This window comes from Notolepis coatsorum (genome assembly GCF_963971535.1).
Source record: "Notolepis coatsorum genome assembly, chromosome: 6".
Taxonomy (NCBI): Eukaryota; Metazoa; Chordata; class Actinopteri; order Aulopiformes; family Paralepididae; genus Notolepis; species Notolepis coatsorum.
The window spans coordinates 13,010,414-13,036,236 of record NC_140170.1 but is presented as its reverse complement, the minus strand read 5'-3'; the positions used below and the strand labels follow the sequence as shown (position 1 = coordinate 13,036,236).

The 25,823-nt window shown below is 47.3% G+C and overlaps 1 protein-coding gene across 1 annotated transcript in view; it reads left to right on the top strand.

Annotated features, from left to right (window-relative positions):
- Positions 1 to 25,554, top strand: part of LOC311229377 (FYVE, RhoGEF and PH domain-containing protein 5-like) — a gene marked incomplete at both ends in the record, with an annotated part of 193,490 nt that extends 167,936 nt beyond the window's left edge. The window contains 6 exon segments of the mRNA XM_084315464.1: positions 2,781 to 2,856; positions 3,102 to 3,217; positions 19,123 to 19,242; positions 20,231 to 20,314; positions 20,317 to 20,399; positions 25,518 to 25,554. Of these exon segments, the coding sequence (XP_084171590.1) occupies positions 2,781 to 2,856; positions 3,102 to 3,217; positions 19,123 to 19,242; positions 20,231 to 20,314; positions 20,317 to 20,399; positions 25,518 to 25,554 (516 nt within the window).
- Positions 25,555 to 25,823: the final 269 nt, after the last annotated feature.

Here is a 25,823-nt window from a genome sequence, read left to right as displayed (position 1 = left end):
GGAGTCTTCTGTTCAGTCTCTCGGCGTGGTCCGGTTCTTCCCGGTTGCTGGGTCTCGTATGGACCGGCCGGGGAGGGGGTTCGGAGACGTGGACAGGATCCTCCTGTTGGCGGGGTCCCGGGTCGCTTCGTCGGGTAGGGGAATGTGTCCTAGACCCATGTCTTGACGATCTCTGAGAGCTCCGTGCGGAGTGAGGGGGTGTCGCCATGGCAACCAGTTTGTCCATCAGCTCCGCCTGCAGCCGGTCGCGCTCTCTGCCTCGCGCTGGGCATGGGCTGCGTCGCGCGCTGCTTCGCGCTGGGCATTGGCGGCGTCGCGCTGCGCATTGGCGCTGGCCTGGGCGGCGTCGCGCTGTGCGTTGGCGGCGTCGCGCTGGGCATTGGCGCTGGCATGGGCGGCGTGGAGCTGTGCATTTGCAACGTCGCGCTGTGCATTGGCGGCGGCGTGCTGTGCATCGGCGCGGCTTCTCTCAATGTTCTCTTCTGTCTGGAGGCGTCTGGTCTCCAGTCTTATGCGGTCGTCTTCACTCCTTTGTTGCGCCTGGAAGCGCTCTCGCTCGCCTGCAAAATGTTCGCGCTCGCGCGTCTGTTGCGCTTGAAGTCGATCGCGTTCGGTGGAGGCTGCCAGGGTGGCGATGAGTGCTTGCGCCAGCATCTTGTCCGCCTCGCTGGGGGAAGACGCCGTTCGGGGCGATCGGCTCCCGGCAGTACTTGTTGGAGATCCGTTCTCCTGTTGCGTACCGAGGAGATCCATCTCCTGGGTGCGCGTCTCTTCTTGTGGTGGGTCGGGTTCCATCCCGGGAGGGCTTTCTTTATCCTGGAGCTCTCCGGGGACTACCTCGTCGACGTTGTCGGTGGGTAAAGTCGTGTCAGTTCCCTCCTGGTCCCCACCGTGAGCTTGGTCAGTTACATTAGAACCCACTAGGGCCTCTGTTGGCGGGGTAGCCTGGTTGATAGGGTCGGACATAATTTTACTTTCTACTTTTTCCGCGTTTAACTTCCCTTTAAAGCTAGGTATTGGACTGACAGCGTATGCCTCTAGATAGGGAGGTGGCTGCCGTCTGCGCTGCGGGCGATCTAGCTTAGGAGAACCGTTTGTGGAGTGTTCGTCATCGGCCATGTCAATATTAATATTATATTAATATTACGCTAATTATTATATCCGGGGCTCGAAGGACCAATTGTAACTGAGGGGTACAATTCCCTGACTGTATTAATCAAGTATGGTATCATTAAACCACTACCGTCTTATGTACATTACTGGCCATACCATACACAAGTATATCAGATGAGAACTCCTCCACAATGATACGGTTTCCACACAAATACTCGTTTAGAATATTTATTACATCAAAGGTATTATTACATAATATACTTTACTTTAATTGCGCTTATAAGGCAAAGGAATTATGCATAGGCAAATCAACACTGAATGTCCAATCTCTGGTTACGCAGGAAGCAAGTATACAACCTGGCTCTTAGGGAATTACATCTATGGTACACTTAATGATATAGCGGGATATTCTGGAAGGGGTCCTCCCGGTTGTAAGCCGGTAGGGGGGGTAGGAGAGCCGTCGGTAGTAGACCGTCTGGTCAACGATATCTATGGAGACTTCAAGTACAGAAGACAGTGCAATAGACTCTGGATCCGCAGATGAATACACCTTGGTTCTCTTGTAGGCTGTAGCTCCACAATGAAGAAGAAGCTAGGCGACCTCAGTCTCTCTGAGCGCCGACTCAACTTGACTCCTCTCGGGGGTAAATCCAACACTCACAAGCGTCGGCGATTATCCGCTCCACAAATCACAGTACCAAAGCAAATATATATTCCAGCCGCATAGGGCTCAGCAGTTGTCGGGGAGGTAATCCAGTGTACATGTCCCTCGGTCCTCGCCTAGATCTCCTCGGATGAAAGCGCCATGTGGTCGGCCCAACCTGGATAAGACTCTAGATAACACGAGGAAGCGTTGGAGATGCTGGTCACTTTAGAACTCTAACCGCACGATGCACCATACACGATAGACTATTATTACTTGATAGAAATACGTCGCACTCGACGGTACAGTGCCAAACTCTGACAATTCAGTTATTAATTCGCACGAGGTCTCAATGCTATTCTAAGGCCAAACAGGCCATACTTCACCGCACGTCGTATCGTGGGTGAGGCTTCACGTTCTGTTACTAAGTTGGGAATAAGGGTAAGGGACTTCTACATTTACTTGCGCCATATTTATATGCACGGTGAACAAATAGTGCCACTCTCATTTCGGTAGCCGTATCCCTGAGCGGAGCCGGGGCTAGTACGGACATGTCTCGTCGGTACCTTTGAACTTGACGCCAGGGGCTGGTCCCCTGGCGCCTGGTCCTTTGTCCAATAAGAGAATGAACTATTATGGGCTATAGTAGGCTAAAGGGATATTCCGTGTATATGTACAAAGAATATACAAGGGATATCAAACAATATACAAATATTATGCAATATATATCAATCAATAAATACATATATTCGGTTTAATCTGATCCTTCGTAACAGATGGGTTTATGTTACATAGTCATTGAGCAATATGTATTGTGTCTGATGTGTGTGTGTTGTGTGTGTGTTGTGTCTGATGTGTCTGTTGTGTCTGATGTGTGTGTGTGTGTGTGTGTGTGTGTGTGTGTGTGTGTGTGTGTGTGTGTGTGTGTGTGTGTGTGTGTGTGTGTGTGTGTGTGTGTGTGTGTGTGTGTGTGTGTGTGTGTGTGTGTGTGTGTGTGTGTGTGTGTGTGTCTCCTGTGGGACAGATTGTTTGCCCTCAGAACCGGTCTCCCCTGAAAGACCGCACGGCTAAAGTGTGTGACAGCGAGCTCAAGAAGAGAGGTACACGACTCATAGTCTCTCTCTCTCTCTCTCTCTCTCTCTCTCTCTCTCTCTCTCTCTCTCTCTCTCTCTCTCTCTCTCTCTCTCTCTCTCTCTCTCTCTCTCTCTCTCTCTCTCTCTCTCTCTCTCTTTAACCCAGGGACAGTGCACATTAATCAACATCTTCAGTTTCCACATCAATGTAAATGTGCCAGAGTGTTCACCTGTAGTCCTTGTAACCCTGTCATGTCTTTATGGCCCTGCAGGGGGCGACGTGTCGACGGGTAAGAACCGGTCCAGCCGCCCGCTCTCCGCTGTGTTCCAGAACATTCATCCTCCCGGTCTGTGGAGGCGCCGCAAAGGAGCGCTCTCTCTGGCCCAGGTACATTTACATCTAGTCATCTAGTCATCTAGCTGAAACTGTACAACAAGTCAGCAGGAAGGTTCTGTACGACAAGTCAGCAGGAAGGTTCTGTACAACAAGTCAGCAGGAAGGTTCTGTACAACAAGTCAGCAGGAAGGTTCTGTACAACAGGTCAGCAGGAAGGTTCTGTACAACAAGTCAGCAGGAAGGTTCTGTACAACAAGTCAGCAGGAAGGTTCTGTACAACAAGTCAGCAGGAAGGTTCTGTACAACAGGTCAGCAGGAAGGTTCTGTACAACAGGTCAGCAGGAAGGTTCTGTACAACAAGTCAGCAGGGAGGTTCTGTACAACAAGTCAGCAGGAAGGTTCTGTACAACAAGTCAGCAGGAAGGTTCTGTACAACAAGTCAGCAGGAAGGTTCTGTACAACAAGTCAGCAGGAAGGTTCTGTACAACAAGTCAGCAGGAAGGTTCTGTACAACAAGTCAGCAGGAAGGTTCTGTACAACAAGTCAGCAGGAAGGTTCTGTACAACAAGTCAGCAGGAAGGTTCTGTACAACAAGTCGGCAGGAAGGTTCTGTACAACAAGTCAGCTGGAAGGTTCTGTACAACAAGTCAGCAGGAAGGTTCTGTACAACAAGTCAGCAGGAAGGTTCTGTACAACAAGTCAGCAGGAAGGTTCTGTACAACAAGTCAGCAGGAAGGTTCTGTACAACAGGTCAGCAGGAAGGTTCTGTACAACAAGTCAGCAGGAAGGTTCTGTACAACAGGTCAGCAGGAAGGTTCTGTACAACAAGTCAGCAGGAAGGTTCTGTACAACAAGTCAGCAGGAAGGTTCTGTACAACAAGTCAGCAGGAAGGTTCTGTACAACAAGTCAGCAGGAAGGTTCTGTACGACAAGTCAGCAGGAAGGTTCTGTACGACAAGTCAGCAGGAAGGTTCTGTACAACAAGTCAGCTGGAAGGTTCTGTACAACAAGTCAGCAGGAAGGTTCTGTACAACAAGTCAGCAGGAAGGTTCTGTACAACAGGTCAGCAGGAAGGTTCTGTACAACAAGTCAGCAGGAAGGTTCTGTACAACAAGTCAGCAGGAAGGTTCTGTACGACAAGTCAGCAGGAAGGTTCTGTACGACAAGTCAGCAGGAAGGTTCTGTACAACAGGTCAGCAGGAAGGTTCTGTACAACAAGTCAGCAGGAAGGTTCTGTACAACAGGTCAGCAGGAAGGTTCTGTACAACAAGTCAGCAGGAAGGTTCTGTACAACAAGTCAGCAGGAAGGTTCTGTACAACAAGTCAGCAGGAAGGTTCTGTACAACAAGTCAGCAGGAAGGTTCTGTACAACAAGTCAGCAGGAAGGTTCTGTACGACAAGTCAGCAGGAAGGTTCTGTACGACAAGTCAGCAGGAAGGTTCTGTACAACAGGTCAGCAGGAAGGTTCTGTACAACAAGTCAGCAGGAAGGTTCTGTACAACAGGTCAGCAGGAAGGTTCTGTACAACAAGTCAGCAGGAAGGTTCTGTACAACAAGTCAGCAGGAAGGTTCTGTACAACAAGTCAGCAGGAAGGTTCTGTACAACAAGTCAGCAGGAAGGTACGACTCTGGCAGCTGAGTAACAATGTTCATCAAAGAACACTGCCTCCCTGGATTACAGAATAAGAGGAAGATATCAGGATTACAGAATAAGAGCTAGATGTCAGGATTACAGAATAAGAGGAAGATCTCAGGATTACAGAATAAGAGGAAGATCTCAGGATTACAGAATAAGAGCTAGATATCAGGATTACAGAATAAGAGCTAGATGTCAGGATTACAGAATAAGAGCTAGATGTCAGGATTACAGAATAACAGGAAGATGTCAGGATTACAGAATAAGAGCTAGATGTCAGGATTACAGAATAAGAGGAAGATGTCAGGATTACAGAATAACAGGAAGAGTAGTCAGTGAAAGAGAGATTACTGCAGAAACCCATAAACCAAAAGGAATCAAAGCAAGGAAGCTAACTAGGATGGTGTGACTAGGTGTGAACTGGAGTCACATGACCAGGTGTGAACTGGAGTCACATGCCTAGGTGTGAACTGGAGTCACATGACCAGGTGTGAACTGGAGTCACATGACCAGGTGTGAACTGGAGTCACATGACCAGGTGTGAACTGGAGTCACATGACCAGGTGTGAACTGGAGTCACATGACCAGGTGTGAACTGGAGTCACATGACTAGGTGTGAACTGGAGTCACATGACTAGGTGTGAACTGGAGTCACATGACCAGGTGTGAACTGGAGTCACATGACTAGGTGTGAACTGGAGTCACATGACTAGGTGTGAACTGGAGTCACATGACTAGGTGTGAACTGGAGTCACATGACCAGGTGTGAACTGGAGTCACATGACCACCCCCCCCCCCCCCCCCCACCTCCAATGTACAGCCCTCACCCACCCAACCCCGCCCCACCCACCCAACCTCCTCCAATGTACAGTTTCTACTTTCTACGCCAAATGTATATACACTCTTTTTCTGGACACTTTTGTATCACAAACAGTACTGTATTTGTAAATCTGATATGTCATAAATGTATAGATGTGTAGCAGTACTGTCTATCTGTATGTCATGTATGTTATATATGTTATGATGCATTGAAAATGGGGGACCCTGATGTAAACAAGAGGAAAGTCTTTCTCTGGTCTGCATCCCCTTAACAATTGTATGTATTGAGCTGTACTGTATTGTACCCATTCTGCAATCTGTTAATAAACTTTTCAATCAATCAATCAAACCAGGTGTGAACTGGAGTCACATGACTAGGTGTGAACTGGAGTCACATGACCAGGTGTGAACTGGAGTCACATGACTAGGTGTGAACTGGAGTCACATGACTAGGTGTGAACTGGAGTCACATGACCAGGACACGAGCGACACCCGAGTCACCAATTTGACGACTTCAGACTCGACTTGACAAAATAAAAAGACCCGCAACTCAACTTTGACTCTAGGCTTGACACTCTCCCCAAACCCAAACGATAAAAACGTGTCCCTGTAAAACATTTTAAAATAAATACAGCAAATCAACTCAAAATTTTCCTGCTTGTGAGGTTACGTGGGTCCCTCTGGCGCCTGCCACAGTGGGCAGAGGAGAACTAGAGTGTGTTCTGTGTTCACGTGCCTGTCTTCCTGCCCTCCTTTAAGCGTGCCCTCTATAGCATGACGGTACGGACCTCTGTGCCTCTGAGCGAGGGCAGGTGGGCGAGGGAAGGGAATATGATTTGAAATGGAACGCCGCTCGCCGCAGTCCCTCAGCGGTCGAGCAGAGGTCATCGCAGCAGATCCACTGCAGCCACGTCTGCTGGCCAGACTAGGCCATGAAATGTTTCTATAAAATGTTCCTTACACCTACTGACCTATATGTTAAAATGCCGTTGCACACATGGTATAGAATTAATCGTGATCAGTTTCCACAGACGCTTGTTTTTTCACCTGATAAACTTCGCACTGCAGATACATGTCTGTGTAGGCTACTGTATGTTTTGTGCAATAAAATACACAACAGATAACATCCTTTCCTTTTGTTAAGAACAGAATAGGTCCTTTATCCTGTGGGCCTTCAGGAGCTCTAACCCTAACCATTTATTGATTTATTGATTTATTTATTTTGCACCATTTCAACAAAACAGTAAAAACATTGATCATGAATCAAATCAAATCAAATTTATTTGTGAGGCCCGACAACACACGTTAATGTCCCCATGGGCCGTACACGTCTTCTTTATACAAGTCAAGAAGAAACATCACAATAAGTCAAGAACAAAACAAGAACACCATAAGGTCCAACAAATTAAAAATAAATGCAGAATAAATAAATGCAACACTCCCAGACATACCCCACGCGAAGGTAAGGAAAAACTCTCTAAAACCTAACAATAGGAAAAAATGCTCCACAGGCAATGTGGAGGAGAGAAACCTTAGAAGGGCCGTTCAAGGGGGGATCTCCCTTCTTAGATGTCGGTGATAGTAGTGTTGCAGACGGACAGTTGGTAAGCATGCACTCAAGTGTGTAGTGAAACACAGATGAGTGCATGCAATAGCAACTGAACATTTTGAAAGATTAAAGATAGAGCTGATAGCGACTGAACATTTTGAAAGATTAAAGATAGAGCTGATAGCGGATCTATTTGAGGCACAGGGGCGGCGCAAAGAGGGTCCTCCCCGTCTTAATCACGGGACGTCCAACACTCCGATCATCGCTCCGAGACAGCCGGAGACAGGGAGATAGGGGGCGGCGCAAAGAGGGTCGCAACCTCATCCACATGAATGGTTTTATGAGATTGAAACTATTCATTTAATAATGTATATTTAAGCTTGGATTTGAGTGATGAAATAGATGAGCACATTTTTATTATGGAGGGTTTTGAATTCCAAATAGTAGGAATAGTTTATTAACCCTTTCACTGCCACACGACAGAAGGTTAACCCTTTACTATCACACAACCGACGGCGATGCTCCATCATTAGCATCATTAGCTCTGCATCCAAATTAATAAATGGAAGATGATTAAACAGAAGGTTCTGTAGATACAGTACTGAATTCTGCCATCCGGACACATGCAATTTGAAATATGATTATAGAATATAGAATATCAGGCATAAAATGGTTATGCGATTAAAATGCGATTAATTAGATTAATTAATTACAAATCCTGTAATTAATTAGATACATTTTTTTTAATCGCCTGACAGCACTAATTTATATATATATATACAGTATATATATTATTACCGTATATATATATCCACATCTGTCTGTACATACCTGTATATAACCCTATGGTCAAAACCCCTTACATATCTGTAGATACTATATCTATATCTGTACATATCTCTTACCTACTCTTACTAGTTACACTGCTGGCCAGTATGACTTACTACCATAGTGTCTTTATACCTGTATCACTGTACATATTAATACTGTAACTGAGGGGTACAATTCCCTGACTGTATTGATAAGTATGGTATTATTAAACCACTACCACTTGTACTTTAACTTCTGGCCATCCAGTACATGATATAGATATGATGAACACTTTCCCACCTGATGAAACGAAGTCCACACAAATGTATAAATCGAATATTTTATATAGCAAAGGGTATATACAACGTTCACTTAATGACATTTATGATTTGAAATGCACTTGTATGGCAAATGAGTATTCGTAGGTAAATCAACATTGAATGTCCAATCTCTGGTTACGCAGGGAGTAAGTATACAACCTGGTTCTTTAGGGAACTATAGCGATGGTACTTAAATGATTATAGCTGGACACACTAAAGGGGGGTCCCGCTGGTTGTAAGACAGTAGGGGGGGGGGGTTAGAAGAGCCGCTGGCGGTATCCCATCTGGCCGACAATTTCTTGGGAGAATTCAGAGTTCTGAACACGGTGCCCACAGAACCTCGGTCCACAGACGAATACAGCTGGACCCTCTGGTGGACGGTAGCTGCCGGTCCACAACGAAGAGACGTGAGGCGACCTCACTCGGGGTAGAGCGCCGTCTCACCTGGACTCCTCTCCGGGGGGTAGTTCCAACACTCAGCAGTGTTGGCCGTTATCCATGGAATAATCAAAGCACCCAAAGCATGTAGATAATCCAAGCCGTGGAAGGCTCGCCGTCGTCCGGGTAAAGTAATCCAATGTACAGGTCCACTCGTCCTGGCCCGGAGCTCCTCGGATGCAAGCACCACACGTGGTCTGCCCAGCCTGGTTAAGACTCCAGATAACGTCAGGAACGATGGGGGTACTGCTCACTTTATAACTCTAACCGAACGATGCACCATACATAATAGACTATTATTAACTTAATAGAAATACGTCCAACTCGACGGTATAGTGCCAAACTATGACAATTCAACTATTAATCCACACGATATCTCAATGCCTATTCTGAGGCCAAGTAGGCCTTACTGCACCACACGTGCGTCGTGGGTGAGGCTTCGCGTCTGTTACTTAGTTGGAGGGTAAAGAACTAATGGACTAAAAGAAAGTTCTACTTTACTTGCGCCATATATATATGCGCTGTGAACAAATAGTACCATTCGTATTTCGCCAGACTCCTACGCGGAACCGGGCTTGCCACGACATGTTGGTCGGCACGATTGAACTTGAACCAAGGGGCATGGCTGCTGGCGCCAGGTTCTCGTCCAATGGTAGAATGAAACTATTATGGGCTGTTAGTAGACTAAAGGGATATTCAGTGCATATTGTACAAGGAATATACAGGGGATATCAAACGATATACAAATACTATTAAATATATATCCATAAATAAATATATATATTCGGTTTAATCTGATCCTTCACAACAGCCGCCCCCTAATTAGTCCCACCTAATTAGCTAAGCAGAGACAGATTAACCGCACTGTCTACCACTCAAGGTCCGCTGTAAGGGTCAGTCAACTCACAAAGTCATGGGGTCATGGTCATCATCGATAGTGTCTGGGAGTCGGGGCAGTTCTATTAGCCTCGCCACGGGTCGTGTGTAAGTTCGCCCTTGGACGAGCACTTCAGCTGCTCGGACCTTGCCATCGGCACCGGTGATCACTTTGCTTACGCGGCCAGCCGGCCACATAGCTCTGGGTAGTGACTGGTCGATAATCATGACGACTGTTCCTTCTGTCAAATTGTCTCTCTCTTTTACCCACTTCTGGCGGGTCTGTAGAGACGGTAGGTAGTGGAGTAGGAAGCTGCTCCAAAACTTGTCAGCTAGTACTTGACTGTACCTCCACATTCTTCGGCCGTTCGCTTCTTCAGGCCTGTACATTGTCTGGGGTAGCGCGGGTCCAGCCGCCCCATTAAGAGTGTGTTGGGGGTGACTGGGTTGACATCTGCTACATCACTTGAGACGTAACCGAGGGGCTTGGAGTTCAATACTCCCTCGATCTCCGTGAGGACTGTCATTAGGACTTCCTCCGCCACAGTCTGGGCCCCAAGCACGGCGTACAGGGCTGTCTTTATAGAACGTACTTCTCGTTCCCAGGTTCCACCGAAGTGGGGTGCGTTCGGGGGATTAAACTGGAAGTCAATCTGGGATGGAGCGAGGTGGGTCTTAAGTTCTGGGCCCATAGCTTGGAAGCTCTCTCTCAGCTCTCTTTCTCCGCCTTTGAAGTTTGTCCCGTGATCAGACAACAATGTAGACGGTTTTCCTTTCCGTGATGTGAATCTTCGGAAGGCCATAAGGAATGAGTCTGTGCTCATGGTCGGAAGGAGTTCGATATGGATCGCTCTGGTGGTCATGCATTTGAATACAATACCCCACCGCTTCTCGGTTCCTCTTCCTCTCTTTATATACAACGGGCCAAAACAGTCCATGCCTGTGGAGTGGAATGGCTTGTCGCCGAGTCGGAGGCGACAGGGAGGTAAGTCAGCCATCCGGGGTATGCTGGGCTGCGCGCGCCACTTTCGGCAGTCTAGACAGGTTCGCTGGAAGCGTCGCACCGCTTCTCTTCCTTGAAGTATCCAATAGCGACGTCTGATCTCCGCGAAGACTCTCTCTGCTCCTGCGTGGTGTACATCCTCGTCGTATTTCTTTATGATCAGCTCTGTGACCTTGTGTCGGCTGTTCAAGACTATCGGGTACTTAACGTCATCCGGTAGATCGGGGGCTCTCCGCAGGCGACCACCCACTCTGATGAGATTATGGGCGTCACTCTCGGGTGCCAGGTGGAGCAGTCTGCTGTCTGATGGGACGGGCTTTCCTCCCTGTAGACAGTCTAGCTCATCAGGGAACGAGTCTCTCTGGGCTCGTTGTGGTAGAATAAGTTCTGCTTCTTCGTAGTCAGCTGCTGAAATGTCAGTGGTGGACTGAATCTCTGGGTGGTGCCACAGGAATGTCTTTAGCTGCGCACTCTGTAGGGTAATGCAGTCATCTATGTTGGGGTCTGTGGAGGCGACTGTGCTCAGTCCACAGAACATAGGTTTCTTGTTCTCAGCCTCCTCTTTACTTGCTTCCCGTGGGGTGGGCATAGGCCACTCTTCTTCCGGGAGCTTGAGGAATTCTGGTCCGTCACTGTAGATGTTGCGACGGGTGAGGTCATCCAGGGACATTCCCCGGGTGATGACGTCAGCTGGGTTGTGTTTGGTGTCCACATACCGCCAGCTCGCTGCTTCTGTTAACTCTTGAATCTCGGTGACTCTGACTCCCACGAAGACTTTGTATCTGCATGAATCAGACTTGATCCATGTGAGTACTGTCGTGGAATCTGACCACAAGATTTCTGTGCACCGGAATGGTGAGTTCACGTTGGATTAACGTGGCTAGATGCGCTCCTGCTAGGGCTGCGCAGAGCTCTAGACGCGGGATAGATTGTTGCTTTCGTGGGGCTATTCTTGAGCGAGCCAGGATGAAAGCAGTGTGTATCTCGCCTCCCTTCTCTTGGGCACGCAAGTAGGCCACCGATCCATAGGCTACTTCGGAGGCGTCGCTGAAGACGTGTAGATCCATCTTGCATGTCTCTGGCCTCACCGTGGATGGGAAGTAGCTGCGGCGTATATTGACGCCTGGGAGTGAGCGGAGTTCCGTCTCCCACTCTCTCCATGTGGAGGCAAGGTGTGCGGGTATTGGGTCGTCCCAGCCCTGGTCCTTGTCCCATAGTGCTCGTACAATCATCTTTGCCCTGGTGGTGTAAGGTAGAATACATCCCAACGGGTCATATTGTCTGGCGAGTGTTCTGTACACACTCCGTCTGGTGGTCGGTATCGCCGTCGACCTTCCCTGCTCTGGAGTCAGGGGTTTGTGTCTATAGTGGAGCGAGTCTGTTTTGAAGCGCCAGACTAGTCCTAGTGTCATTTCTTGGGCTTCTCCTGGGATGGTCGCCATCCAGGTCTCGCTGCTGGCAGCCTTGTCCGCGGGGGAGAGGCTGCGCAATACGTGCGGGTCACTGCTGGCCCACTGCCTGAGATCAAAGCCGCCTTTGATCAGGGAGGCGCGTAGCTTGATTAGGAGAGCCTCGGCTTCTTCTTGAGTCGAAACGCTTTGTAAACAGTTGTCCACGTAGAAACTGTTCTTCACACTGTGTCGGACCTCTTCATCCGCTGCTGGGTCCTCTGCGACCTCTGGGTTGAGGTTGCGCAATACTGGGGGGTCGCTGCTGGCCCGCTGCCGGAGATCAAAGCCGTCTTTGATCAGGGAGGCGCGGAGCAGCGCACGACGTCGCCAGTCAATTTTCTTCTCGACATGCTGCAGGAGTGTGGTGTCTCCTTCTGTCGCTCTGGAGTGGAGGCAGCTAGTGGCTGCTGTTCGGTTGAGAGATTTAGCGAGGGGGCCTTGTAGTGTCCACCCTAGGCGGGTCTCGACTGCTGCAGGACAGCCTCGGGGTCCTGTATGGACCCGGTCAATCGGGACGATGAGGTCTGCATGGTCGGAGCCTATCAGCAGGGTCGGGGTGGCGCCGTCTATGAGCGGGATAGGTAGTTGACGCAGGTGCACATATTTATCCATCAGCTTGGCGATGGGGTAGGTGTACTGCGATAGTCCTATTTCTTGGCTGGTGAAAGCATTTGTAATCCTATACCGTCGCTCTGGCTGCCCGCTTGCTGCGATAGTGAAGGAGACATTCTCGCCCTTTATCGTCTTTAAATCTCTTCTTATTGTCCGAATCGTCATTTGGTTCTCGCTCCCCCGCAGTCCCAGCTGGGCCGCAGCGGACGCGAGCAGAAGGGTCTTCTCTGACCCGTCATCAAGGACGGCGTAAGTGTCCATGACTTTATCTTGGTAGCTCAATGTCACACGGACTACCTTTAAGAGCACTTGGGCGCCGCTGCTGCTGGCGGGGTCAATGTACATGACACTTGCCTTGGTGCCGCTCGATGGTGCAGGTGAAGGCCGTCTTCTGTTACTGTCGTGTAGTATATCTAGATGGGCTCCGTCACACCGACTGCACCTTTTCTTTAGGCGGCATTCGGCTGCCATGTGACTGCGCGCACATCGGTAACAGCGCCTGTTGGACTTTATCCATTGACTCACTTCTTCTGCATTCATCTTTGTGAACAGGTCACATTGTGACAGCCAGTGTTCTTTCTCACAGTAGGGGCACACCATCTTCCACTTCTCCTTTCTCGAGGGGGTACTGTGGCTCTTACTGCTCGGTACTGACTCTGATTGGTGCATGACAGTCACCGATCTTCTTCCATCGTTTATTCTCCTGGGTCCCTCTCTGGAGCTTGGCGTGCTCCGCACGAACGTATCCAGTCGTAAGCTGCTGACTTCTCTCGCCAGGAAGTCGGCTAGATCAAGGAGGGATGGTTTGGGACCGTTAGGATCACGGTGGTCTCTCTGCCGCCTAAAACGCTCTTGTCTTGCGGGTGGCAGCTTCTCTAGAATCCTCTCGACGTTAGAGTTGGCGTATAGCTCATGCATGCCCTTTTCCCGTTGCGCTCCCAGCATCCCTACCAGGGACTGCACTTTGATTGACAGGTCGTCTAATGAGCGATTGTCTGTTGCTGGGGGTAGGCGATCAATATGCCTTATCTCTTGGATTACGTAATCCCATATACGTCCATATCTCTGGTCCAGCGCTGCTAGGGCCGCGGTGTATGGGGTCGTAGAGGTGGCATAGGCTAGCGCTATATTGTGCGCTCGCGGTACTTTCAGGTGCTTCAGTAATATTGCATACTTGTGGCGTTCATCAGCGACATCCACCATCATTGTCTCTAAGCACATCCGGAGCTCCGTGTACTGTGCTCGATTCTCATAGGTGAAGTCTGGAAACGACGGCGTGGCAATGTATGGCGCCGTGGATGGCTGATACATCGGCGAGCGTTGGGGGAGAGACCTCCTAGGCGAGTCTCCTCCTGCGCCTCTCTGTGGGCTGGTACCGACAGGGTACCATGGCCCGCTGGTCCAGGTGCTATTCCTCGGGGCTGGTCGTGCGTCGTGCTCACCCGTGAATAGAGTCGGGGGTCTGTAACGCAGCGCCGCGGGGGTATAGCCTGGGCTGTACTGGACCTCCTGGTCCGGTGGAGTACTGTGCTGTCGTCGGGCTTGGTTCTCCTCCTCTCCCTCTTCTTCTTCTATCAGGTCCTCTAGATCCTGTAGTCGTTTATTTAGCTTCTCCGCAGTGTATGCCGCTCCTTCCTTGTAGCTGGGTCTCGCTTGGACCGGTCTGGGAAGGGGGTCTGCGGGGGGTATAGGCTTGGTCTGTTGGTCAAGTTCAGGGTCGCTTGCTCGGTTAGGAGACGCTGCCCTTGACTGTTGTCTCGACGAGTTCCTTGAACCCCTGGCGGAGGGAGAGGGTGTTGCCTTGAGGATCAGCTGCTCCATTAGTTGCGCTTGTAGCTTGTCGCGCTCGGCTTGTAGTCTGTCGCGCTCGCCCTGTAGTCTGTCGCGCTCGGTTTCGCGCTGGATGAGAGCGAGGTCGCGCTCTGCCTCTCTTTGGGCACCGTCAGCGGCACGCTGGGTGTCTGCTCGGTCTCTTGCCATATTCTCTTCCGTCTGAAGGCGTCTCATCTCCAGGCGTATGCGCTCTTCTTCGCTCCGTTGCTGCGCTTGGAGGCGTTCTCTTTCAATGGTAGAATGTTCGCGCTCGCTAAGCGTCTGTGCTTGGAGTCGATCGCGTTCACCCTGAAGTCGATCGCGTTCGGTAGAGGCTGTCAGGCTGACGAGGAACGCCTGTTGTAGCATCCTCTCCGCTTCGCTGGGGGAAGACGGTTGTAGAGGTGAGCCGCTCCTGGGTGAGCCGCTCGTTGGGGAGTCCTGGAGCTCTATTTCCTCGGCGCTCTCCTCCTCTTCTTCCGTGCAGAGTTCTCTCTCTGTAGGGTTGTCTTCCTCCCGGGGCTGGTCGGGGACTACTTCTTCGGTATTGGCGGGGGGTAAAGGCATGTCAGCTCCCTCCTGGTCCCCACCGTGAGCTTGGTCAGTTACATTAGAACCCACTAGGGCCTCTGTGGTCGGGGAAACCTGGTCGTTAAGGTCAGACATAATTTTACTTTCTACTTTTACCGCGTTTACCGTTTGTCGAAGGCTAGGTAGTTGACTGACAGCGTAGTCCTCTAAGTACTGAGGTGGCTGTCGTCTGCGCTGCGGGCGTTCTACGTTAGGAGGACCGTTTCGTGGAGTGTTCATCATAGGCCATTTCAATATTAATAACACTATATTAATATTACACTAGTTACCCTCCGGCTCGAAGGACCAATTGTAACTGAGGGGTACAATTCCCTGACTGTATTGATAAGTATGGTATTATTAAACCACTACCACTTGTACTTTAACTTCTGGCCATCCAGTACATGATATAAATATGATGAACACTTTCCCACCTGATGAAACGAAGTCCACACAAATGTATAAATCGAATATTTTATATAGCAAAGGGTATATACAACGTTCACTTAATGACATTTATGATTTGAAATGCACTTGTATGGCAAATGAGTATTCGTAGGTAAATCAACATTGAATGTCCAATCTCTGGTTACGCAGGGAGTAAGTATACAACCTGGTTCTTTAGGGAACTATAGCGATGGTACTTAAATGATTATAGCTGGACACACTAAAGGGGGGTCCCGCTGGTTGTAAGACAGTAGGGGGGGGGGTTAGAAGAGCCGCTGGCGGTATCCCATCTGGCCGACGATTTCTTGGGAGAATTCAGAGTTCTGAACACGGTGCCCACAGAACCTCGGTCCACAGACGAATACAGCTGGACCCTCTGGTGGACGGTAGCTGCCGGTCCACAACGAAGAGACGTGAGGCGACCTCACTCGGGGTAGAGCGCCGTCTCACCTGGACTCCTCTCCGGGGGGTAGTTCCAACACTCAGCAGTGTTGGCCGTTATCCATGGAATAATCAAAGCACCCAAAGCATGTAGATAATCCAAGCCGTGGAAGGCTCGCCGTCGTCCGGGTAAAGTAATCCAATGTACAGGTCCACTCGTCCTGGCCCGGAGCTCCTCGGATGCAAGCACCACACGTGGTCTGCCCAGCCTGGTTAAGACTCCAGATAACGTCAGGAACGATGGGGGTACTGCTCACTTTATAACTCTAACCGAACGATGCACCATACATAATAGACTATTATTAACTTAATAGAAATACGTCCAACTCGACGGTATAGTGCCAAACTATGACAATTCAACTATTAATCCACACGATATCTCAATGCCTATTCTGAGGCCAAGTAGGCCTTATTGCACCACACGTGCGTCGTGGGTGAGGCTTCGCGTCTGTTACTTAGTTGGAGGGTAAAGAACTAATGGACTAAAAGAAAGTTCTACTTTACTTGCGCCATATATATATGCGCTGTGAACAAATAGTACCATTCGTATTTCGCCAGACGTATTCCTACGCGGAACCGGGCTTGCCACGACATGTTGGTCGGCACGATTGAACTTGAACCAAGGGGCATGGCTGCTGGCGCCAGGTTCTCGTCCAATGGTAGAATGAAACTATTATGGGCTGTTAGTAGACTAAAGGGATATTCAGTGCATATTGTACAAGGAATATACAGGGGATATCAAACGATATACAAATACTATTAAATATATATCCATAAATAAATATATATATTCGGTTTAATCTGATCCTTCACAACAAATACTATATCTATATCTGTACATATCTCTTACCTACTCTTACTAGTTACACTGCTGGCCAGTATGACTTACTACCATAGTGTCTTTATACCTGTATCACTGTACATATTAATACTATATCTATATATCTGTACATATCTCTTACCTACTCTTACTAGTTACACTGCTGGCCAGTATGACTTACTACCATAGTGTCTTTATACCTGTATCACTGTACATATTAATACTATATCTATATCTGTACATATCTCTTACCTACTCTCACTAGTTACACTGCTGGCCAGTATGACTTACTACCATAGTGTCTTCATACCTGTATCACTGTACATATTAATACTACAACTCTGTATATACATCTGATTAGAACTATTACTCTGTAGTACTAATTTATACTATATATTTTATACCCAGTTTAATCACCTGTACATTGTATATTACTGTTGCACTTTACTGTTACAGTTGCACGCTGGTTGGATGACAAACCTCTTTTAGTTGTGCTGTACTTGTGCTGCATGATGACGATACATTTTAATGTAATGTAATGTAACTTAATGTAATGTAATGTAACTTAATGTAATGTAATGTAATGTAACTTAATGTAATGTAACTTAATGTAATGTAATGTAATGTAACTTAATGTAATGTAATCTAGGGGACAGTGCCAGAGGAGGGCTCCATGGTAATGTAATGTAATGTAATGTAACTTAATGTAATGTAATGTAATGTAACTTAATGTAATGTAATGTAACTTAATGTAATGTAATGTAACTTAATGTAATGTAATGTAACTTAATGTAATGTAATGTAACTTAATGTAACTTAATGTAATGTAATGTAACTTAATGTAATGTAATGTAACTTAATGTAACTTAATGTAATGTAACTTAATGTAATGTAATGTAACTTAATGTAATGTAACTTAATGTAACTTAATGTAATGTAATGTAACTTAATGTAATGTAATGTAACTTAATGTAATGTAACTTAATGTAATGTAATGTAACTTAATGTAATGTAACTTAATGTAACTTAATGTAATGTAATGTAACTTAATGTAATGTAATGTAATGTAACTTAATGTAATGTAATGTAACTTAATGTAATGTAATGTAACTTAATGTAATGTAATCTAGGGGACAGTGACAGAGCAGGGCTCCATGGTAATGTAATATAATGTAATGTAACTTAATGTAATGTAATATAATGTAATGTAATGTAACTTAATGTAATGTAATGTAATGTAATGTAACTTAATGTAATGTAATGTAACTTAATGTAATGTAACTTAATGTAACTTAATGTAATGTAATGTAACTTAATGTAATGTAACTTATGTAATGTAATGTAACTTAATGTAACTTAATGTAATGTAACTTAATGTAATGTAATGTAATCTAGGGGACAGTGCCAGAGCAGGGCTCCATGAGTAATGTAATGTAACTTAATGTAATGTAGTGTAACTTAATGTAATGTAACTTAATGTAATGTAATGTAACTTAATGTAATGTAACTTAATGTAATGTAATGTAACTTAATGTAATGTAACTTAATGTAATGTTACTTAATGTAATGTAACTTAATGTAATGTAATGTAACTTAATGTAATGTAACTTAATGTAATGTAACTTAATGTAATGTAATGTAACGTAACTTAATGTAATGTAACTTAATGTAATGAGATATGTTACATATAGGAATATGACCCACTAATGAATACACTAAATACAGCAATGTGGCTTATTTGAAAACACTGCATTTGCGAAATAAATACGACAACTGTGTTGCCGTTAGCCGTGCGCTAGCCTGCAGCTAGCGCTGATGTTAGCCAACTCACAGGTAACTCTACCTGGGGGGAAATTGCTACTCGCACACGGTACATTTCAAAACAAGATTTTTGATGGAAAATATGACCAGAATCTCTGGAAAAACATCTCACAAACACTATAGACGGTCATAAAAGTTAACGAATGCTATAAGAAGTCCAACAGATTAGTATAAACAGTACTTACACAATGGTTTAGAAATCTACAGCAGAGCGGGTTTTCGCCGTAAGAATTCATTCTGCGACCGCTCGGTCTGGGGGAAAGTTTGGAAAAACTCGAGCTGCGGTCGACGGAGGTTTTTATAGACTTCTGGTCAGAGCTGCGGAGTGATACTTGCTGTGTGTGTGGGGGCCGGTGTTCCTAATATGGTCACAAAAAATGGTGTCCCTCCGCCAAAAAATTAGAAAATAGTGCCGAAAAGAAAAGACAGCGCACTATTGTACGCCGGCGTCGGGTAAGACCTGGTAGAGTTTGTAATGTAATGTAATGTAACTTAATGTAATGTAACTTAATGTAACTTAATGTAATCTAGGGGACAGAGCAGGGCTCCATCAGTGGGAGTCTGCAGCGCAGTAAGCAGAACAAGAGGAACTGGAAGAGACTGTGGTTCCTGCTCAAAGACAAGGTGCTTTACACCTACCGGGCCCCAGAGGTGAGGGGGGGGGGGCTCCTGAGAGGGGGGGGGGGGCTCCTGAGAGGGGGGGGGGGCAGGCTCCTGAGGGGTAAAAGTCTGACCCACTTCCAGTGATGAAGCTAAGCTACGCTAACGGTGCAGGCGTTCCCTAAGCCTAATGCATGCACAGAGACAGATATGTATCTTCTTGTCTAACTCCAGGGAAGATGTTAAATAAGCTAATTTCCCCAAATGTTGGAGTTTTCCTTTAAACCTGAACATCACAGACCCCCCCCCCCCCCCCCCCCCCCCAGACGCGTAATATACCTGACACAGTGAAACATTAAGATGGCACAGATTTTAACCTGAACATTAGTTTGAACTTTACCTAGTAAATCACTCACTATCTATCTCTCTCTCTCTCTCTCTCTCCTCGCTCTCTCAATTGTTATTTCTCTCTCTCTCTCTCCCTCTCTCTCTCTCTCTCTCTCTCTCTCTCTCTCTCTCTCTCTCTCTCTCTCTCTCTCTCTCTTCTCTCTCTCTCTCTCTCCCCCCCCCTCTCTCTCTCTCCCCCCCCTCTCCTCTATCTCTCTCTCTCTCCCCCCCTCCCCCTCTCTCTCTCTCCTCCCCCCCCCCCTCTCTCTCTCTCTCTCTCTCTCTTCCCCCCCTCTCTCTCCCCCCCTCTCTCCCTCTCCCCCCCTCTCTCTCTCTCTCCCCCCCTCTCTCCTCTTTCTCCCCCCTCTCTCTCCCCCCCCCTCTCTCTCTCCCCCTCTCCCTCTCCCCCCTCTCTCTCTCTCCCCCCCCTCTCTCTCGTTCTCTCTCTCTCTCTCCCCCCTCTCTCTCTCTCTCTCTCTCTCTCTCTCCCCCCCCCCTCTCCCTCTCCCCCCCTCTCTCTCCCCCCCCCCCTCTCTCTCTCTCCACCCCCCCTCTCTCCCCCCCCCCCCTCTCTCCCTCTCCCCCCCCCTCTCTCTCTCCCCCCCCCCCCTCTCCCCCCCCCCCCCCCCCCTCTCTCTCTATCTCTCTCCAGGAGAAAGCGGCGTCAGAGAGTCTTCCTCTGTTGGGCTTCACAGTCCAAGCTGCCTGGCAGACAGGAGGGGGGGGGGGGGGGGAGGGGGGAGGGCCAATGTCTTCCAGCTTTACCACAAGAACACGTTGTACTACAGATTCAAGGCTGAGGACAACCACACGGCCCAGAGGTGGTCATTATGTCATCATTACGTCATTACTCATTACATCATTACATCATTACATCATTACATCATTACATCATTACGTCATTACATCATTACGTCATTACGTCATTACATCATTACATCATTACTCATTACATCATTACATCATTACATCATTACATCATTACTCATTACATCATTACATCATTACATCATTACTCATTACATCATTACATCATTACATCATTACATCATTACATCATTACATCATTACGTCATTACATCATTACATCATTACGTCATTACGTCATTACGTCATTACATCATTACTCATTACATCATTACATCATTACATCATTAACTCATTACATCATTACGTCATTACGTCATTACGTCATTACTCATTACGTCATTACGTCATTACGTCATTACGTCATTACGTCATTACTCATTACATCATTACGTCATTACGTCTTTACGTCATTAACGTCCATTACTCATTACGTCATTACGTCATTACGTCATTACATCATTACATCATTACATCATTACTCATTACGTCATTACGTCATTACGTCATTACGTCATTGACCTCCTCAAATTAAATAGCGACAAAAACGGAACTCTTCATCATCAACACCAAAACCACCCTCAGCAGATCCGGACCCATCACACTCACCATCACATCCACCATCACCCCTCCCCCCCCTAGTCCGAAACCTTGGTGTCCTCCTCGACCCCACCCTCTCATTTGACCCCACGTCCGCTCCATTGTCAAAACTTCATAATTTCACCTCCGCAACATCGCCAAAATCCGTCACTGCCTCTCCCCCCCTGCTGCTGAATCCCTCATACACGCCTTCATCTCCTCTCTCGCCTGGACTACTGCAACTCCCTCCTCACTGGCATCACCTCCCGCTCCCTCCACAAACTTGCAGATGGTCCAGAACTCAGCCGCCCGCCTCCTCACTAACACCCGTGAACACATCACTCCTGTCCTCCACTCTCTCCACTGGCTCCCGATCAAGGAACGCATCAACTTCAAAACACTACTCCTCACCTTCAAAGCCCTCCATAGCCTGCCCCCCCCCCCCCCTACCTGACTGACCTCCTTCTCCCCTACCGCCCCACCCGTTCCCTCCGGTCCTCTTCCACTGCCTCACTGTCCCGTCATCCAAACTGGGACATCCAGAACTCAAATGTTTTGGTGACCGGGCATTCTCACGAGCTGCACCCCGACTCTGGAACTCCCTCCCTCAGACCATCAGAGACTCTCCCTCACTCTCCACCTTCAAATCCAGACTCAAAACCTACCTGTTCTCCCAAGCATTCAACCTTCCCCACCCATAACCACCCTCCTCCAACTCGCCACCATTTCCCCTGCCCCACGTTTTCTCCTCTCCTGCCCCCCCCCCACCCCCCTTAGTTTTCCCTTACTCTCCTCCCGACTGTCTCCCCTACTCACTCCCGTATTTGTTATCCGTTACTTGTGGTTTTATGTTTCCTGTGTATTCTTATTGTTCTCCGTTTCCCTGTGGTTCTATGTTTCTTTGTTTTCTTTGTTTATTTTTTTTTCCTTTGTCAGCGACTTTGGGTCTTTGAAAAGCGCTATACAAAATAAATGAATTATTATTATTATTATTATTATTATTATTATTATTATTATTATTATTATTATTATTATTATTATTATTATTTTATTATTATTACGTCATTACGTCTTACCTGATAGCTGGTATATTAGTGTCTTACACAACATGAAAGGACTCTGGGCGACACTCTCCCGTCCCTCAAAACCCACCGTTGAAATGCCCTTGAGCAAGGCACAAAACCCCCAACTTCTCAAGTGGAGCTGTTCCGTGGTCAACAGTGTCAGACTGTGGTTGTACTGGGCAGCTCCTAGTGGTCAACAGTGTCAGGCTGTGGTTGTACTGGGCAGCTCCTAGTGGTCAACAGTGTCAGACTGTGGTTGTACTGGGCAGCTCCTAGTGGTCAACAGTGTCAGACTGTGGTTGTACTGGGCAGCTCCTAGTGGTCAACAGTATCAAGTCAAGTCAAGTCAAGAGTTTTAATTGTCACGGCATACAGGTATACAATGAAATGCGGGTGGTCTCGCCCGCAACGATGTGCAATACAGTGGTACAACATATAATAGAATAAAAAAATAAAAAAACAACATTGTGCAGTGAACAGGTAACAGGTAACATGGAGTGACATCTCGGTATCTGTACATAGTTATTTACAGAGCATATGGGACATGCTAGTTAGCTTTGGTAGTGCAATACACTGTTCCTGTTATTCTAATTTAAAGTGTCCTTTCCTTTTGGCCATAAGTGTGCGTGTGTGCGACATGAGTGTGTGCCCGCTCATGTTAAAGTGTTAAGTGGCTGCTCGTGTGTGAGCGTGCACAGCGTGCGTGTCGTGTGTGTGTTCATGTGTGCTTGTGTGTGGATAGTTCAATGTTCTGAGCACTCAATGTTCATTGTTCAGGGCTCTGATGGCCTGGGGGAAGAAGCTGAGCCTAAGCCGCTCTGTCCTAGTAGCTGGGGTTCGCAGGCGTCTGCCTGACCTCAGCAGCTGGAACAGGCTGTTATTGGGGTGGTGAGGGTCTTTCATTATCCTGCAGGCTCTGGATTTGCACCTCTTGTTGTATAGAACCTGCAGGGGGAGTAGTGCAATACCCGTGGTACGCTCGGCTGAGCGCACCACTCTCTGTAGGGCCTTCTTGTCCTGTGCCGTGCTGTTTCCATACCAGGCAGTGATGTTTCCAGTCAGGATGCTCTCTACAGCTCCCGAGTAGAAGGACTGGAGTATCTTCCCCGATACTCTGAACTTCCTTAACTGTCTCAGGTGGTAGAGGCGCTGTGGTTGTACTGGGCAGCTCCTAGTGGTCAACAGTGTCAGACTGTGGTTGTACTGGGCAGCTCCTAGTGGTCAACAGTGTCAGACTGTGGTTGTACTGGGCAGCTCCTAGTGGTCAACAGTGTTAGACTCTGGTTGTACTGGGCAGCTCCTAGTGGTCAACAGTGTCAGACTGTGGTTGTACTGGGCAGCTCCTAGTGGTCAACAGTGTCAGACTGTGGTTGTACTGGGCAGCTCCTAGTGGTCAACAGTGTCAGACTGTGGTTGTACTGGGCAGCTCCTAGTGGTCAACAGTGTCAGACTGTGGTTGTACCAGGCAGCTCCTAGTGGTCAACAGTGTCAGACTATGGTTGTACTGGGCAGCTCCTAGTGGTCAACAGTGTCAGACTGTGGTTGTACTGGGCAGCTCCTAGTGGTCAACAGTGTCAGACTGTGGTTGTACTGGGCAGCTCCTAGTGGTCAACAGGGTCAGACTGTGGTTGTACTGGGCAGCTCCTAGTGGTCAACAGTGTCAGACTGTGGTTGTACTGGGCAGCTCCTAGTGGTCAACAGTGTCAGACTGTGGTTGTACTGGGCAGCTCCTAGTGGTCAACAGTGTCAGACTGTGGTTGTACTGGGCAGCTGCTAGTGGTCAACAGTGCCAGACTGTGGTTGTACTGGGCAGCTCCTAGTGGTCAACATTGTCAGACTGTGGTTGTACTGGGCAGCTCCTAGTGGTCAACAGGGTCAGACTGTGGTTGTACTGGGCAGCTCCTAGTGGTCAACAGTGTCAGACTGTGGTTGTACTGGGCAGCTCCTAGTGGTCAACAGTGGTCATACTGTGGTTGTACTGGGCAGCTCCTAGTGGTCAACATTGTCAGACTGTGGTTGTACTGGGCGGCTCCTAGTGGTCAACAGTGTCAGACTGTGGTTGTACTGGGCAGCTCCTAGTGGTCAACAGTGTCAGACTGTGGTTGTACTGGGCAGCTCCTAGTGGTCAACAGTGTCAGACTGTGGTTGTACTGGCCAGCTCCTAGTGGTCAACAGTGTCAGACTGTGGTTGTACTGGGCAGCTCCTAGTGGTCAACAGTGTCAGACTGTGGTTGTACTGGGCAGCTCCTAGTGGTCAACAGTGTCAGACTGTGGTTGTACTGGGCAGCTCCTAGTGGTCAACAGAGTAAGGCTGTGGTTGTACTGGGCAGCTCCTAGTGGTCAACAGTGTCAGACTGTGGTTGTACTGGGCAGCTCCTAGTGGTCAACAGTGTCAGACTGTGGTTGTACTGGGCAGCTCCTAGTGGTCAACAGTGTCACACTGTGGTTGTACTGGGCAGCTCCTAGTGGTCAACAGTGTCAGACTGTGGTTGTATGGGCAGCTCCTAGTGGTCAACAGTGTCAGACTGTGGTTGTACCGGGCAGCTCCTAGTGGTCAACAGTGGCTGGTATCGTTTTCCAGTACAAATGCGATGTGATATAATTTTCTTTCCATATTTATCTTGCAATACAATTGTCATGGACCTATTTCATTTAATTCAAAATGGTCTATTTTCTTTTACTTTTTAATACTGCTGATTACTACTGAATATCTTTTTGATGAACTTAGAAATATACAGTATGTATATATATGTTTTCCTATAATATAGTATGTATATAATATTATGTATATGTATCGCTCACGACGATATTTCATGTCATTTCAAACCTTTATTTAAAGGGGAACTATCTTATAAATGGCCTTTTTGAGTGTTTAGCATTGTTTCCTAGCTATGTGAACTTATATTAATATGATCTATGTCTCAAAATTCTCATATTGGCGCATTCTTCCAATTCTCCTCTCACAATATTCACCCTCACTGAACTGAGTCGTTTGAAAATGTGCCTATATGTGATGTCATATAGTCACCGCTGCATGTTAATGTTCAGGCGAACACGACGTTCCGCAGTGGTTTAGGAGCCGCCCTGCAGCCCAGGCTCAAAACAGCTCGAGATCTTGAGGTAGAAAAATGCTGTTTTTGAGGACTTGATTAGAAATACAAAACAATGAATAAATAAAATATATATATTACAGAGGTGTTCCATAGACTCACAGGAATTGTGTAAAAGTGCCCAAATAGTGAAAGAAATAGTAAAATTGTTCCCCTTTAAACTCTGTTTCCCTCATTTACAGTCACGTCGAGTGTACATGCAGAGTTAAGCAAAACATACAGAGTTCAGCAAAAAAAAGAGGCATATAAAATGCCTTCCTTTCCCGATGGCAGGCAAAATGACGGTGTTTCTATAACACTAAATGCTTTGTTTCTGCAGGTGGGTCAATGCCATGGAAGAAGCCACCGTTTTATAGCACCGGTCACCACTGTCCAGGGACCTCCACACCCAACACTCGTCTCTGACCTCGAAAACACCTGAACAAAGAAAAACAGAGAAGAAGAGGAAGAAGAGGAATATATATATATATATATATATATATATATATATATATATATATATATATATATATATATATATATAATATATATTCAGTCAGCTTTTTGACTGCACTAGCTTGCCTGCCTGGCCTGACTGAGATGAGCGCAACACATTGTGTTCTTCCAGAAGGACATGATCACCTAC